The 18,164-nt window shown below is 47.2% G+C and overlaps 1 protein-coding gene across 1 annotated transcript; it reads right to left on the reverse strand.

Moving 5' to 3' along the window:
• Positions 1-613: 613 nt before the first annotated feature.
• On the reverse strand, positions 614-15,054 carry GLRX3 (glutaredoxin 3). The gene is made up of 11 exons (XM_063162967.1): positions 14,943-15,054; positions 11,955-12,063; positions 8,690-8,764; positions 6,813-7,020; positions 6,353-6,525; positions 6,193-6,254; positions 4,787-4,844; positions 4,046-4,098; positions 3,216-3,255; positions 2,562-2,654; positions 614-863 (listed from the first exon to the last, which is right to left on the reverse strand). Exons 1-11 carry the CDS (start codon positions 15,008-15,010, stop codon positions 813-815), a joined length of 990 nt encoding a protein of 329 aa, XP_063019037.1. The 5' UTR covers positions 15,011-15,054; the 3' UTR covers positions 614-812.
• Positions 15,055-18,164: the final 3,110 nt, after the last annotated feature.

An 18,164-nucleotide genomic window follows, 5' to 3' on the forward strand; every position in this document is an offset into this window, starting at 1 on the left:
GACATAGGGGATAGGGATGGGGAAACTATTGTAAATAAAGTACAGGCAGTTCTTATTATAAAAAGCCAACACCACCCCAAGGGCAGGGACTGTGCCTCAAACCAACCTGCTGGACAGATCTCAGCAGGTCAGAGAGAGAATGGAATAGATAAGAGAAAATAAACAACCTTGAAAAGCAGAACTGAGGAATCTCAGCTTCTTCTTCGGCCGTGGGGCTGGGAAAAAAGAGACTTTGTAATACCTGGGGGGTCATCTCAACCACAGAGACCTGAGGATTCACCAGCACTTCCAAAACCACTGAAACCTTCCCAAAACCCACCATGTCAGTGACTGAGCACCCCAAATCAGCAATTAGTGTGCCCACTTAACGAGCCTGCAGAGGACAGAGCTGCAGGTCATTAATAACTCCCTAAAGCTGTGCTGGCTCAAGGCTCCCAAGGTGTTTTTCTTGTTCATTAGACATGGAAACAATTAATGGGGGCAGGAAAAGATGTTGCTTCATTAATATTCCCCTAAAGAGAGCTGAGCCCAAAAAATAAAGCAAGTTCCAATTTCACCCGAAATAATTCTGGGATGGACAGGGGTGCAAATAAAGAAACCCCAACACCATAGATCCTGGAGCACTGAATTTTAATTGACCTTTTTGTGTCCCCAGTGAAACCATTTTCACAGGGAGAATATTTGTGTTTATTTCCTGTCTGCTTCCCCTCCTGACGCTCCTTAGGGTGCAGTTGTCTGTGGCTCCAGGAGAATCTCTAAGTGTTCCAGGCTGTTCCAGGGATTTCTCTCTCTTCCCACTGATGTCCTCCCCATCAATTCTCCCCCTTCAGCACAGGCAGCAGCTCCCCACTTTCCTTCAGCTCCTGAAAGACACAAAGGGAGTGTTGGGATGATCCAAGGGGATTCCAGCAGGAAATATTCCCTGGCAGCAGGGCATGCCCCAGAGAGCTCCCTCCTGGGCAACACTCGGAGATTTAGGAAGGATTTATAAATCCTTTCTTCACTAAATTTAGTGAAAAAGACAAATAAGTGGACAACCACACCTTGAAAGCTCTGCTGGGTGTCCCTGATCTCCTGCCAGGTGGAATTCCAGACATTCCAGGCACAGAACTCTCCAGCACCCCAAAGGAGGAGCTCGCCACCCATGGATGGGTTTTGTTTTCCCACCCATAAACCCCAACAGGAAACCAAAACTCCTCAGGACTCTGAGCCTGCCCTGCTCATGCTGGGGATGGAATTGCCATGGCAGGGCTGGCAGCTGCCTCGGGAGCAGCAGGACACAACGTGGAATGCTCTTCTTGTCCCACACCTTGGAATCAGCAGCTCCAGTTCAATATCCACACTGTGCTGCATTCAAAAATGAAATTTAAACCACTGACAGCCATCACCCAACCCATACCAGTCATGAACTCAAACAGCCCAAGGATGCAAAGAGAGAAATTACATTGAAATACCAGAAAAAAGGATTTTACAGCATCTCACAATGCCCAAGACTCCTCTTCCTGAGCACTGAAAAAAATCCCACGCTTTTTAAATTATCTATTATTAATTTTATTGATTTAACCCCTACACTTGCTAAATAAACAAATAAAATTAAACTCTAAATTAAGTTAATCTATATAATATAAACAAAATTAATCTATATAATCAAAGCAATCCCTACACTTGTTAAATAAACAGAATTAATGATATACCTTAGGTAAAATTAATCTATATAAATAGAATTAATCCATATAATTTAAGTATAGTTAATCTACATAAATAAAATTAATCTACAGAATTTAGGTAAAAATAGTATCTATAAATTAAATTATTATTTCTATTATAATTTTATATAATAATTTCAATAATAAATTTATATAAGAATTGAAGCAAACCCTACACTTGTTAACTGATTAAAATTTTTGATACTTTAAGTAAAATTAATCTATACAATTGAAGTAAAGTTAATTTATATAAATAAAATAAAGCTATACAATTGAAGTAAAATTAATCTCTGTAAATATAATTAATCCATATACTTTAAGTAACATTAATCTATATAAATAAAATTAATCTATGTAATCGAAGTAAAATTAATCTTTGTAAATAATATTAATCTATGTAATTGAGGCAATCCCTCACATTTCTTAAATAAATCAAACAAATCTATAATTTCAGTAGTCCCAGGATTTTCAGAATTAAATGGGATTTATTGATTGGGCATCCCCAGGAGTCCCAGAGTCTGAGGAACTGGCTCTGAACCATCCAGGAATGGGCTCAGGAGGATTTGGGAATTCTGGGGCTGCTCCAACAACTTCCAGAAAATTCCCTTTTCCCCAGGAATGTTTCCTGGTAAAAAACCAACATCAAGAGAAAAATTAAGGATGAGAAAAATGCAAAAAAAGAGGTGAAAATGAGCTTTCTCCAGTCATTCATTGGAGAATTAAAGCTCCTTTCCCTGGAAAAGCATCCTGGGGTGGCTGCAGGGGTTCAGTGGGGGACAGGCAGGAAAATTCCAATAAATGGAATTTTTAAATGCAGTAAATGGAGTTTTTATTGCAAATAAAAGCAGCTCCTACCTTGACAATGTCCAGCCCCCCCACCAGCTCCCCCTTGACGTAGAGCTGGGGGTACGTGGGCCAGTTGGAGAAGGACTTCAGCCCCTGGCGCACCTGGCAACCAAACAGGAATTCATTAATTAACCGATTCATTAATTAATGCTGGCCAAATCAAACCTGGGAACCAAACAGGAATTCATTAATTAACTGATTCATTAATTAATGCTGGCCAAATCAAACCTGGCAACCAAACAGGAATTCATTAATTCATGGATTCATTAATTAATGCTGGCCAAATCAAACCTGGGAACCAAACAGGAATTAATGCTGGCCAAATCAAAGCTGGGAACCAAACAGGAATTATTGGGGAATGCTGGCAAAATCAAATCTGGGAAATCAAACAGGAATTAATTCTGGTCAAGTCAAATCTGGGAAATCAAATCAGGAATTATTGGGGAATTCTGGTCAAATCAAATCTGGGAAATCAAATCAGGAATTATTTGGAATGCTGGCCAAATCAAATCTGGGAAATCAAACAAGAGTTATTGGGAATTCTGGCCAAATCAAACAGGAATTATTGGGAATTCTGGCCAAATCAAACAGGAATTACTGGGAATGCTGGCCCTGGAAAAGGCAGCAGGGAATGGATCCCCAGGGAAGAGCAGCTGCTGTTACCTCCTCGTCCTCCAGGATGTCAAAGGTCTCGTAGTCCACGCTGGGGAGAGGGAAAAAATGGGATATTCATTAAAAAAATGGGATATTCATGGGAAAAATGGGATATTCATGAAAAAAAAGGGATATTCACGTTATTCACACTGCAGCTGGGAAGAAATGCTCAGAAAGCAACACAACCCTGCAACATTTGTAAAGAAACTCAAAATTCTCACAAAAACGGCAAAAATTACCCCCAAAAATATCTAAAATCTCAAGGTTTTTTAAAAATCCATATAATGCTGGAAAAACCCCTCAAAGTTCTCCAAAAAATCCTCAAAATTATCAAAAACTCCTCAATGTCGTCAAAAATCCTTCAGAATTCTTAAAAAAACCCTCAAAGTTCTAAAAACTCAAGATTTTTTTTAAACCCCTAAAAATTTTCAAAACCCCTCAAAATTCTCACAAAAAGTCCTCAAAATACCCAAAAAAAACCCTCAATCTTGAAAAAATACTCAAAATCTTTAAAAAAACCCCTGAAAATTCTCACAAAAAGACTCCAAAATTTTAAAGAGCCCTCAAAAATTCCTCTAAATTCTAACGGAACTCCTCAAAATTCTCAAAAAAACCCCCTTACAAATCTTGAAGGAACCCTCAAAACTCTTTAAAAACTCCTCAATAATCTCAAAAAGCCCCAATAAAATTCTCAGATAACCCCTGAACTGCTTGAAATCCTCTTGAAAAATAAAAACTTCAATTTGAGGAATAATTCCACTCACATTTTCTAACACATTTTCCATAAAATGCAGTTTTTACCCCAAAACTGCCCCCCAAACTCAAACCCCATTACCTACCCAGTGTTATTCATGATTTCTATGATTTGCTTGCTGAAGCCACATTTTGCCATCTAAAACATAAAACACAGATATTAAATGTCTCTGCTTTTTTAAATCCATGGAATTCCAGCTGCACTGCAGCAATTCCCAATTTTTTGCTGGATGAGCCACTCCCTAATCCCTTTTCCATCCTTTACCTCCTGATTTTATGGATTTATGGAATAAATATGGCATCAATGCCCTGGATTCACCATAATAAACAAGAACAGCAACTTGTTATATTTATTATCATTAGAATTAATTTAATTAGAATTAATTTAACTGCAATTATATTCATTTAAATTAGAATTGTAATGAATTAATAATTCATATCCACTGCAAACTCTTCACATGAGGACAAAAAACACACAGCAATTTTTAGATATTACTAGGCATTATAGATATGTATTATATAAGGTATCTAAGATATCAGATATATTTATTATAATATCCAAGCATTAGATATTTCTATTAATATTTATATAAATAGATATTAATATCTAATAGTTAGATAATATTCAGTAATAATAAAAACTAGGGGTTGTTCTGTGGGTTATAGAAGCATCAGATAAAAAGATAAGTAACTATTGCAACAAGACTGATTTGAATTAAGGAAGAACAAGGTAAAAATTCAGTTTTTATTTTCTGAAAATAAATATAAAATAAAATAATAAATAAAGAAATAAAAATATTTATTTTTATTTTAACATTCCATGTTACCTGTTTGTTCCCCTTCATGAAGAGCATCACAGGAGCTTTGTTTATCAAGGATTTAAGCCTGGAAAAAGACATAAAATACCTTGGTTATCACCCCAAAGAAAATGCAGAATTGGGAATGAAAACTCAAACTGATAAATCTCCAAGAACTCCACCCTGGGATGGGAATGCAATCCCAGCAGGAACCCATCTCACATGGAGCAGGCTGGGGAAAAATGGCACTTAAACCTCCCCAAAGGTGCTGCTGCTCCTAAAAACACATCTCATGGACAACTTTAACCTAAAAAAAACTTTAAGGGAACTTTAAAACCTTTTGGGAAGCAGAGGATGTTTCCCATTCCCTTCTTCCCCTCAAAAGTTTGTGCCAAGCAAAACAATTCTGTGTAAATGGGGTTACTGCCTGTGTAAACTTTCATCAATAACTGACCAAAAAATGTTTAATTTCTTAACAAACTCCTTAGAAAGCACAGGAAGAGACTAAAAGGCTTTAAAAATACATTTTTAAAGGCCACCAAAAGTAAGTTTTTAAAGATGAGCCCATCTCATCTTTATCTCCAATTTAATCTCTGCTAAAAGCATTAATTGAGGTTTGTGGCCTCAGTGAAACAATCTCAAAGTAAAGTAACTCAAGCCTCAGGACAAATTTGGAAGGAATGAATAAATCCCTAGAATTTACAATGGTGGGATTATTATTTATCTCCACTTTTACATGGGATTTATTAAATTATTTCTGCATTGCACTGAGCAGGGAGAAGAACCAGGCAGGGATTCCCTCCAGTGACACCAGAGTTGGGAAATCTGCAGCAAATAAAGCCAGAAAAGGCTTAAAAAGATGATTTTCCCAGTTATTTTTAAAGAATAAATTCCTAAAGAGAGACAAGAAGGAATCTATATATCCCACTATAGATACAGATATATAAGTAGATGTATATAGATATATAAATATACAAGTAGATATATATAGATGTATAAATAGAAATATGGAAATATAGAAATAGAGATATGTGTTTATAAATATATACATAAATATAGAAATATAGAAATTCAGAAATATAGATACAGAAATATAAAGGCATATCTATAAATATATAGATACATTTAGATATATAAATAGATATAGATATATAAATGCATAAATAGATATACATATAGATAGAGATATATAAATATATAAATAGATTCTTGCTATAAGCAGAAATTACACCACAAATATAAGTAAAAATTCTTGGACTTAAATATACAAACCCCAAAAGACACTGAAAAACTGCAAGAATTCTGTAAGTAAATAAATTCTTGAGGCAAATTCTTTATCAGAAGGCAAATTCCTTCTGATAAAGCAGGAATTCACAGAGGGTTTCCCCTTATGAGCATAGAAAAAAAAAAGTCAAAATCTGTAATAATTCCCCCACCTGTCCTCCAGCTTCTGGCCCTTCGGGCAGATTGTGTCCAGCTCTCCTGATGCCTCGAGCTCCTGGGGAAATTGGGAGAAAAAAAGCAAAAATGGGGTGGAAAAAGGCAGACAAGGCCATTTCTGGCAAGCCAAAGAGGAGGGAGATCGAGCTGTGTCACCTTGACGATGTCCAGGCCCCCGATGAGCTCCCCCCTGACGTAGAGCTGGGGGTAGGTGGGCCAGTTGGAGAAGGATTTCAGGCCCTGGCGCACCTCCTCGTCAGAGAAGATGTCAAAGCTGCTGAAGGCCACGCCGTGCTTCTGCAGGATCTCCACCATCTGCCTGCTGAAGCCTGCAGGGCAATTCCATGGGCTCTCAGCAGGCTGGGCTCACAGTCGTGCCCACCTTGGCAAACAGCTGGGCTCACAGCTGGGCTCACCCTGGCTCACAGCTGGGCTTACAGCTGTGCTCACTGTGGCTCACACCCGTGCCCACCCTGGCTCCCAGCTGTGCCCACCCTGGCTCACACCCGTGCTGTGCCCACCCTGGCTCACACCCGTGCCCACCCTGGCACAGCGGGGCACAGCCCAGCCCTCGGTGCCAGGCAGGGCCAGCAGGCGGGCGGGCAGGCTCTCTCACCGCAGCGGGGCTCCTTGGGAGAGCCCTTCATGAAGAGCATGCAGGGGGCGGCGTTGATGAGCCCCCTGAGGCGGGCGTGCAGCTGCTCCTGGGCAGGGGCAGCGCCCCCAGGGCCGGCCGTGCCCGCCGTGCCCGCCGCGTGCCGCTGCACCTTCTGCGTCAGCTCCGGGGCGTGCGCGCCGTCCAGGCGGTCCACGTTCTGGGAGTTCTGCAGGGAACAGCACACACACAGGCTGCCTTCAGAACAGGGGTAAACACAGCCTGCAGGGCAGGGAACAGCACACACAGCCTGCAGGGCAGGGGGAAACACAGCACACACACAGCCTGCCTTCAGAACAGGGATACACACAGCCTGCAGGGCAGGGAACAGCACACACAGCCTGCAGAACAGGCAGAAACACAGCACACAGCCTGCAGGGCAGGGGGAGAAACACAGCACACACGGCAGGGTGGGCTGAACACAGCCTTCAGTCCAGCCTGGGCTAAAGCACAGCACTGTCGCAGATATCTTTTTATGAAAATCCTTTCCTTAGGATCTTTCCTCCTGAGAAGCTGGGAGGCCTCAGGAACAAAATGCAAACAATGGTTATCTGCTGCTGTGGGATGCAACAGGTGCATCTGGGATTGGGCTCATGGGGTTGTTTCTGATTAATGGCCAATCACAGTCAGCTGGCTCGGACAGAGAGTCTGGGACAGCTGCCTTTGTTAGCATTCTTGCTTTTCTATTCTTAGCTTAGCCAGCCTTCTGAGATGAAACTTTTCCTTCTATTGTTTTTAGTATAGTTTTAATGTGATATATATAATAAAATAATAAATCAGCCTTGTGAAACATGGAGTCAGATCCTGTCTCTTCCCTCAACATAAGAGCCCTGCAAACACGGTCACACAGCACTCACAGCCTTCAGGCCAGCCTGGGCTCAAGCACAGCACACACAGCCAGCCAAGCCTGCCTTCCAGGCAGGGGCTGTGCTGCCAGGCTCGAGCCTTTCTGGTGGAAATGATGCCTGAGGGATTTTACCTTTTCTGGTTTTCACATCCTGTGCTGCATTAGTGCCTAATTCTGAACTCCATACAAAGTGTAGTTAACTGTCCTCACATTTTGATCAAACTAAACAATTCCCCCAGGCCTGAAACTCAAGGACACCCTACAGCCTCAGCTCCAAAAAGTATAAACAGGAGTGAATTGGGAGGAGCACACTGGGGTAAATAACTTCATCACCTGAAGCTGAACTGGAGCATTAACCCCTGACATGCAAACAGGCCAAACTCATATCTGCCTGACAGACCCGTGAGCATGGTCCACCCTGGTGTAGGCTCTGAGTGCCCAAGGTGCACCTACTGAAGGCCTTTAATAAACACCCACTTTATCCTCTCAACCTTGTCTAGCCTCTGTTCTGGGCAGCCACTGCAAGGCATCAGTAACAGCACCAAGTCTGCCTCTAGAAATACTAATTTCATAAAATATTATCCATTTTATCATCACAGGCAAATAGCACCCAAACAGAACTGTTATTTCTGTTATTACCATATTTACTTTATTTACTTGGGTCTTTTCCCTAACCTCAATACAAAGAAATGCTGCTGTAAATTTTTTGACCCAAGTACAACAAGTGAAATAAAAGCTATGTATGAACCCCAAAGCACTTAAGCAAGCCCTGAACAATTCCACATAAAGTGCAAAAACCATGTGTATTTCCATTTTTAGGTTCCACTGGATAGAATTCAATCAGTTACAGAGGTGTTTCCTCACTGAGAAAGCTCCTAAGGTTCTGGTAGAGTATTACACAAGTATAAGTATTAAGAGTCCACATGGATTCTATTTTTTCTTAAATCCACTTTTCTTAAATTCATTTCCTCTTAAATCCATTTCCTCTTACCTTAAAGAACAAGAACGTTGGAACAGAACTAATTCCATATTTTTCAGACACTTCAGGCACAGCCTCAGCTTCCAGCTAAAAACCAAACCAAAAAAAAAAAAAAAAAAAAAAAACCTGGATTATTTCCATAATCTTCTTTCAAGTTTCACTGCGAGTGTCAATCCTGGAATGTTCTCCCTGGCATTTGATCCATTTAAGCAGGATCTGCTGCTGAAGTCTGGGAGCCATTTGCATTTAAATGAGACTCTCTGGGCTGCATGGCCCCGCTGAACTCCACGGTGCCAGAACAGCCTCAGAGGTTTTTATTTTGTTGCACATTTCAAAAGACGCCCGGAGGCTGAGAATAAAATTTTTGGTGCACTCCTGACCCAGTAAATTCTCCCTGCTGTGCAGCTCCTGCTATATTGGAAGCCATAAATCACTGCCCAGTGATGTCACCACCACAGAGGGGCTTTTGTGCCCCTTTGGGGGGCTCTGCATCACCCCTGTAAATCAGGAGGGGAAAGGAGCTGCTCCTCCAGCTGAGGGTGATTTTTAACTTCTGCAAGGCTGCTGAGTGCCCAGCCTGGGATTGCTGCTCCCACTTTCATCACAGAGGGATTTGCTGAGAACATTTATCTTCACTGGCTCAGATTTTGAGCTGCTCCAGCTACACAGGCTCCTAATGAACCCACTAATTAGAGAGGCAAAGCAGGAGCATCGCAAGTGAGCCCCAGCCTCCTCCTGCACATCACCACTCCAACAGAATCAACTGCAAAACTGCAGCTAGAAAATGAAAGCTTACATCCAACTGAAACTGAACTGAAAGCTTATACATAATTGAAAGAGAATAGGTAATTCCAATTATTGACTCTTTTTCCAGGGGCAAATGATGACTTCCACCACTAATACTCATTTTCTTTCCCAGTAAAATTTCCTGCTTGGGTATTTATGTTCCACATAACACAGAAGAGATTTCATTTCATATTTCAGGAACTTGCTGTCATTGGCACAGCTTCCCAAAATGTTGTTTATGAGTGCTTTGGGATATGAACACATTCATTTCAACCAAGCATCCAAGGAGGTAACAGGTGCTTGCCAATTCAAAGGCAGGCTGGAATACAAAAATCCCACCAAGAACTGCCAAAATCAAATATATTCCTCTGGAGGAGCTCCTCCCTCCAAAACGTATCAGTAAAATTCACCCAAGAATTTCCATCAGCTCATTTTCTCTGAGCAAGAACACCAGTAATATTAAAATTGCTGGGAGGAGGGAGTTGGGAAAGGAAGTGCCACCACCTTGGTTTCACAGCCCTGGATGACTTTGGAACTTCATTATTAAAATATAAATTACAGCTGAATAATAAAGGTCATAAATAAATGATATAGGAATAACAAAAAGGCAACTGAGAGATTCCAGACTTTGTTGGGCTGAGCAAAAGCTACTAAACTCTAGACAAATGTAAGCATCTTGAATCTGCAATAAGTGGAAAATTAGTCTTTTGAAGCTCTAAGTCATAAAGCACCATTAAAATAATTCTGACCTCTTTTACAAATACCAACTGAGAGGAATCATTAAAGAAACCCACACACACATCCTAAAGGCTGTAAAAATCCCATTAAAATACTCACACACAGCTGGCTGCTCCCTGCCCTCATTGTGCCACAAGTGCCTCGTTAACCAGAGAAATTTGGTTTAAAACCAACAGCACATGGATGAAGGGAATTCCTTCCTCTGGATCCCAGTGGGATGTGCAGAGGGTCTCACAAAGCAGAGTGACAACCCTGCAGGGGCTGAACTCCCCTTCCTGAAGGGTCATTTTAGCCACAGGAACCCTGTGGGAACCCTGAGATCCCTTTACCAGGAACATCCCCAAGGCTGGGCACCCTGGGACAGTGGGAGGCGTCCCTGCCATGGCAGGGGTGGCACTGGGTGGGCTTTGAGGTCCCTTCCCACCCAAGGCATTCCAGGATTCCCAGTCTGAGCCATCCCTGACAGCAGCAGCACTTGGATAACACTGGATGGGCTTTGAGGTCCTTTCTCACCCACAGCATTCCAGGATTTCCTGCCATGGTAGCACCTCTGGGATAACCCTGGATGAGCTTTGGGGTCCCTTTCCACCCACAGCATTCCAGGATTCTCACTCTGAGCCCATCCCTGATGGCAGCAGCACCTCTGGGATACCAGATGTGAGAGGAGCATTAGAAATGTGAGGCCCCAGAGGCACCCCAAGGGGAACCTGCCCCTGTTCTGGAGCATTTCCCTGCCCCAGGGCTGTCCCTGCTCCCCCCAGGGCTGTCCCTGCTATCCCCAGGGCTGTCCCCGCTCCCCCCAGGGCTGTCCCTGCTCCCCCAGGGCTGTCCCTGCTATCCCCAGGGCTGTCCCTGCTATCCCCAGAGCTGTCCCTGCTATCCCCAGAGCTGTCCCTGCTATCCCCAGGGCTGTCCCTGCTCCCCCAGGGCTGTCCCCGCTCCCCCCAGGGCTGTCCCTGCTATCCCCAGGGCTGTCCCTGCTATCCCCAGAGCTGTCCCTGCTATCCCCAGGGCTGTCCCTGCTATCCCCAGGGCTGTCCCTGCTCCCCCAGGGCTGTCCCTGCTCCCCCCAGGGCTGTCCCCGCTCCCCCCAGGGCTGTCCCTGCTCCCCCCAGAGCTGTCCCTGCTATCCCAGAGCTGTCCCTGCTCCCCCAGGGCTGTCCCTGCTATCCCCAGGGCTGTCCCTGCTCCCCCCAGGGCTGTCCCTGCTATCCCCAGGGCTGTCCCTGCTATCCCCAGGGCTGTCCCAGCTCCCCCCAGGGCTGTCCCTGCTCCCCCAGGGCTGTCCCTGCTCCCCCCAGGGCTGTCCCAGCTCCCCCAGGGCTGTCCCCGCTCCCCCCAGGGCTGTCCCTGCTATCCCCAGGGCTGTCCCTGCTCCCCCCAGGGCTGTCCCAGCTCCCCCCAGGGCTGTCCCTGCTCCCCCAGGGCTGTCCCTGCTCCCCCCAGGGCTGTCCCCGCTCCCCCCAGGGCTGTCCCTGCTCCCCCCAGGGCTGTCCCTGCTATCCCCAGGGCTGTCCCTGCTATCCCCAGGGCTGCCCCAGCTCCCCCAGGGCTGTCCCTGCTATCCCCAGGGCTGTCCCTGCTCCCCCCAGGGCTGTCCCTGCTATCCCCAGGGCTGTCCCTGCTATCCCCAGGGCTGCCCCAGCTCCCCCAGGGCTGTCCCCGCTCCCCCCAGGGCTGTCCCTGCTATCCCCAGAGCTGTCCCTGCTCCCCCCAGGGCTGTCCCTGCTCCCCCAGGGCTGTCCCTGCTCACCTGCACGAAGGTGACCTGGCTGTGCTCCCGTGCCAGCGCTGCCATCACCTCGTTCATCTGCACGCACTGCGGAGCCCATGGCGCCCAGAAGTGCACCACCACCAGGGACCTGGGGAGAAACAGCACTCCTGGGGACAGCTGCCAAAAACACCTGGATCAGGGAACCCCTGGGGCTGGGAGAGGCCTCCAGAACCACCATCCAGGGGCCCGACAGCCACCTTGTCCCCAGAGCCCTGAGTGCCACCTCGGGAGTTCCTTGGACAATGCAGGGATGGGCACTCCATAAAAAGCCATCAATCCCCAGCACCTGCTGCCCCTGAGCAGAGGCTGGGCAGAGTCACAGAATACAGCAGGGATTTATCCAAAGCATCTCCTCCATGGACCCACCTTGGGCAGCACCAGAGCCCAGCCAGGGCTGCACCCAAGATGAACCAAAATGGCCCCAAAATGCACGGCCGGGCACGGGCTCTGTCCCTGGGATCAGCTCTGCTCCATTTGCACCTTGCAGTTCATTGTCCCATTCCAGCTTTAGCCCTGCAGTCCCACCCTGCTTGTTTTTCTCTCTCCAGCCCACGGGGTTTGTGCTCCTGGGCTGAGATTTGGGTCATTTGTCCTTGGTGCCCAGCTGAAGCAGGAATTGTTTTGTGTCCCTGCTCTGTGCACAGAGCTCAGCATCCCTGATGTGAGCCCAGACCCACACACTAAAGCAGCACAGAATGGGAAACAGAGAAAAGTTAAATCTGAGGCATCACCTGAGATTAAAAAACCCTTTAAAGCACAGCCAGGAGTTCTCCTTTCCCAGGAACATTCTGAGCCCATGCAGCACAAAGCCTGTCACACTGCAATGTTATTTTTCTGCTGGCATTAGCTCCAACTCCTTATTGCAGTTTGCTGGGATGTTTGGGATTGGCTCCACACAGTATTTAAAGGTGTGACAGAAATCCCATCCCACTGGGTACCAGCTCCCATGGGATGACAGCAGTGACAAGACATTGGAATTCTCAATTCTATTCTCCATCTTCGCAGAGGTCAAACCCACCAGAGAGTGGGAATAAGGAATTAAAGATTCAATGTACTGATATGAATTTACTTAGAAAAGCAGAGAAATCGAGTCACCCATCCCACAGCAGCCACTTCATGTCTTTTATCCCTAAATAATGGAAATTCATTGTAAATTGTAGCAGCACAAGATCCCTGCTGGGATTGCTCAGGACAGGGCTGGGAGCAGCCTGGGACACTGCAAGGTGTCCCTGGATGGGCCTGCAGGTCCCAGACCAGCCTGGGGGTGTAGGAAAAGCAGAGCCCTGTCATTAATCACAGAGCACAAAACCAGATTAATGAGACTCTGGGCGGGAGATGAATAATTCAGAGCCACTTCTGTGTCAATGAACACCCAAACAATGGTGTTCCGATTGAAACATCGCTGCTGTTCCCATTGCTGTGTCACTGCTGTTCCCATTGAAGTGTCACTGCTGTTCCCACTGAAACATCACTGCTGTTCCTATCACTATGCCACTGCAATGTCACTGCTGTTTCCATTAATTAGCCACTGCTGTTCCCACTGAAATTTCACTCCTGTTCCCACTGCAATGTCACTGCTGTTCCCATTGAAATTTCAGTGCTGTTCCCACTGCAATGTCACTGCTGTTCCCACTGCAATTTCACTGCTGTTCCCATTGAAATGTCACTGCTGTTCCCACTGAAATGTCACTGCTGCTCCTATCGCTATGCCACTGCAATGTCACTGCTGTTTCCATTAATTAGCCACTGCTGTTCCCATTGCTGTGTCACTGCTGTTCCCACTGCAATGTCACTGCTGTTCCCATTGAAATTTCAGTGCTGTTCCCATTGAAATGTCACTGCTGTTCCCATTGAAATGTCACTGCTGTTCCCATTGAAATTTCAGTGCTGTTCCCATTGAAATGTCACTGCTGTTCCCATTGAAATGTCACTGCTGTTCCCATTGAAATTTCAGTGCTGTTCCCACTGAAATTTCAGTGCTGTTCCCACTGAAATTTCGTCGCTGTTCCCATTGAAATGTCACTGCTGTTCCCATTGAAATGTCACTGCTGTTCCCACTGCAATGTCACTGCTGTTCCCATTGAAATTTCAGTGCTGTTCCCACTGCAATGTCACTGCTGTTCCCATTGAAATGTCACTGCTGTTCCCACTGCAATGTCACTGCTGTTCCCACTGCAATGTCACCGCTGTTCCCACTGCAATGTCACTGCTGTTCCCATTGAAATGTCACTGCTGTTCCCATTGAAATTTCAGTGCTGTTCCCACTGCAATGTCACTGCTGTTCCCATTGAAATGTCACTGCTGTTCCCATTGAAATTTGGCCGCTGTTCCCTCTGCAATGTCCTGCTGGTTTTGGTGACACTCCAGCGCCTGGAGGACAATCCCAGCTCTCAGGGCAGCTCTGGTTTATGGGATTTTCCAGCCGATTCGCCCAATTTAGCCCCAAATTCCCTGCGATAGGAGCTGCTATAGGGTGGTACCTCCGAGAGCGGAGCCAGGGGAACGCGGGGCTGGCAGAGGCCGAGCAAAGCCGAGCCTAAGCCTGGCCAAAGCTGGGCCAAAGCCCGAGCCTAAGCTGAGCCTAAGCCTGGCCAAAGCCCGGCCTTTGCGCAGTTTGGGGCTCGGTTTGTCCCCGTTTTGGGGTTTTTATCTTCCCCTCGCAGGTTTTACCGGGCGCTGCGGCAGCACCGGCCCCTCCCGAGCTGCGCCCCGCGGGGACGGGGAGGGGACAGCGGAATGGCACCGAGGGACGGGACCCAAAGAGGGGACACCGGGATGGGGAACGCGGGCCGGCACCCACAGAGGTGACACCGGCACGGCCCCAACGGACGGCACCGAGGGCCGGCAGGCGGAGATGGCGCCCATGGAGGAGACCGAGAGACGGCACGGCGGGACGGCAGCCCCGGTATAAAGGGACACGGACACAGGCACGGGCGCATTCCCCCCCTCTCCCCGGTGTCCCCTCACCGGTCCGGGCGCTGCAGCAGCTTCTGGAACTGCTCCACGGAGCCCGCGGCCGCCACCGCGCCCGCCATGGCCGGGACCAGCCAGGGACACGTGGGGTCAGCGCCGGTCACGTGGCGGCAACCGCGGGTCACGTGCGTCCGCCCTGGGCACGCGCTTCCGCCTGCCTCACGTGGCCCGCCCGAGTCACGTGGCCCGCCCGTGTCACGTGTCCTCCCCGCCGCACGTATCCTTCCCGTGTCACGTGTTCCGTCTGTGTCACGTGCTCTCCCCGAGTCACGTGCGCCCCGTGCCGGCCGTGCCGTTCCAATTGTTAAAAACGGGTTAGAAACTGTTGTGAAATAGTTGGTAATTGTGAAAAATGCGTATTTTATGGTTGGCTTTTGGCAGATATTCAAATGAATATTATATGTGTTGTGTTAGAAAGTGATGCTGCATTAGTTCTCTTAAGTAGTGTGTTAAAATTAGTTTTAGGTTATAAGAAACGGTAAAATAGAAACGGTGCTATGTGGGATACTTTATTTCCTAAAGAAAGGACTCGCAGTGAGCTAGCAGCCACAGGACACCTGAATCTTTCAGAGAAAGAGAATTTATTGCTCCATAATCAGAATAAATGAACTTCTTCCCACCTTGCTCAGCCCTGGAGACGCCGGTAGGTTTCAGAGGAAGGAGCTGAGGCTGCCCAGCCAGAATCCTGTGTTTGAATGGGATTTGTGCATCATGGATGAGCTGTATGAATATGCAACAGGCCGTTGTTTTTAGGGTTAATCCTCTGTTAACGTGGGGCCTTTTTCAGGTTCGTGCTGCCCAGGAAAGGTACCTGTACGTCCATAACTCTTTGTCTCTACTGTCTCATATTGTCCTAATCCAAATTGTCCAAACTTTTTCTTACTCTGATTACCTCCCCACCCTGCCAGGGAACAATTCCTGGTTCCCAATATCCAATCCATCCCTGAGGCCAATCCCGGGAATTCCACAAACAAACCTATTTTCCAGCGGGAAACCCTTTTGCCCTTGGAGTTCTCCACCCCACAGAGTTTTGCTGTGGGCACTCCCTCTGTGTCCCACCAGGTTTCCATGGAAAATTCCAGGGAATTCCTGCTGCTGCACTGGCTCCTGGGTTTGGGGCTCTTTTTGGGATTCCTGTCCTGGTGAGTTCCCAACAAGCAGGGTGGGTTTGGGCTGTGAAGGAATTCAGCAGAGGGATCCCAAGGCTCTGGGGGCAGGCATTACGGGGCGGATGCCCACACTCCGTGCCACGGTTCCGCTCAGAACGGAACAGATGGAACCCCTGGCAATAAATCTGTTCCCTCTGTGCCCACGTCAGCTCCAGCTCTGCCCCGTAAATCAGACCTGAGCCCTGAGAGAGCTCCCCGAGACCTTTGCAGGCTCCCTGGGAAGGGAGAGGCGGGAACGCTGCTCCAAACGGATGGGCCGGGGAGCCAGGGGAGAGCTCAATCTGCTCCTGGAACTCCGGGAGCCCAGGTGGAGCCTGGCACGGACACTGCGGGGAAGCTGCAGGGATGGAGCCTGGCACAGACACCGCAGGGAAGCTGCGAGGATGGAGCCTGGCACAGACCCTGCAAGGAAGCTGCAGGGATGGAGCCTGGCACAAACATTGCAGGGAAGCTGCAGGGATGGAGCCTGGCACGGACACCGCAGGGAAGCTGCAGGGATGGAGCCTGGCACGGACACCGCAGGGAAGCTGCAGGGATGGAGCCTGGCACGGACACCGCGGGGAAGCTGCAAGGATGGAGCCTGGCACAAACATTGCAGGGAAGCTGCAGGGATGGAGCCTGGCACGGACACTGCAGGGAAGCTGCAGGGATGGAGCCTGGCACGGACACCGCAGGGAAGCTGCAGGGATGGAGCCTGGCACAAACATTGCAGGGAAGCTGCAGGGATGGAGCCTGGCACGGACACCGCGGGGAAGCTGCAGGGATGGAGCCTGGCACAAACATTGCAGGGAAGCTGCAGGGATGGAGCCTGGCACGGACACCGCAGGGAAGCTGCAAGGACTCGGGGTGGAGCAGCCTGGGGTGCTGCTCACAGGGCCCAGGGTGAGGGAGGACATGAGGATCTGACTCCACGTTTCAGATGGCTGGCTTATTATTTTATGATACATAATAATAAAAAAAAACCTATACTAATAATATAAACATATTATTATATATTTATATATTATTCTATATTTATATAAAAATATATACCATATATAAAACTATCATAATAGTATAATATAGAAATAAACACAATAAACAAGATATAAAAGAATGTATTTTTACTATTATAATTTAATATTAATATATTAGATATTAAGTATTTAATGTATTTATTAATTATATTTTCATACTATGTATTTATTATTATTATATATGTTATTAAATAGAATATTAAAATCTATGCTAATAATATTAAGATAATTAAATATAAATATATTGTATATAAATAAAATATATAATATTTATATAAAATATATATATGAAACTATAATATATAAATATAATTAATGTATATATAATGAATACATATAATATATAATGAATACATATAATAAATAATATATAGACCTATAATAATAATATTTTAAAATACTATACTAAAAGAATAGAAGGATTTCATCAGAAGGCTTGAAAGCAAAGGAAAGAATGGAATGATAATAAAATCTTGTGAGTGGCCAGTGAGTCCGAGCCAGCTGACTGCGATTGGCCATTAATCAGGAACAACCCCATGAGACCAATCCCAGATGCACCTGTTGCATCCCACAGCAGCAGATAACCATTGTTTGCATTTTGTTCCTGAGGCCTCCCAGCTTCCAAGGAGGAAACACGCTAAGGGAAGGATTTTCCAGAAGCCACGTCCGTGCCAACAGGCAGGGTCCGGTGTGCCCATGCCGCGCTCCGGACGGGGCCGGGCTCAGCGGCCGCCATCGGGCCGGCTCGTGTCGGAACCGGCACCGCATCCCGGCCGGGCCGGGGGTGGATCCGGGCATGGATTCCGGTTCCCGGGGCGGTGCCGGTGCCGGGGGCGGTTCCCGGGGCGGTGCCGAGGGCGGTTCCCGGGGCGGTTCCGGGGGCGGTTCCCGGGGCGGTGCCCGGGGCGGTGCCCGGGGCGGTGCCGGTGCCGGGGGGAGGTTCCCGGGGCGGTGCCGAGGGCGGTTCCCGGGGCGGTTCCCGGGGCGGTTCCCGGGGCGGTTCCCGGGGCGGTTCCCGGGGCGGTGCCGGT

The sequence above is a fragment of the Melospiza melodia genome, chromosome 9, assembly GCF_035770615.1.
Source record: "Melospiza melodia melodia isolate bMelMel2 chromosome 9, bMelMel2.pri, whole genome shotgun sequence".
Taxonomy (NCBI): domain Eukaryota; kingdom Metazoa; phylum Chordata; class Aves; order Passeriformes; family Passerellidae; genus Melospiza; species Melospiza melodia.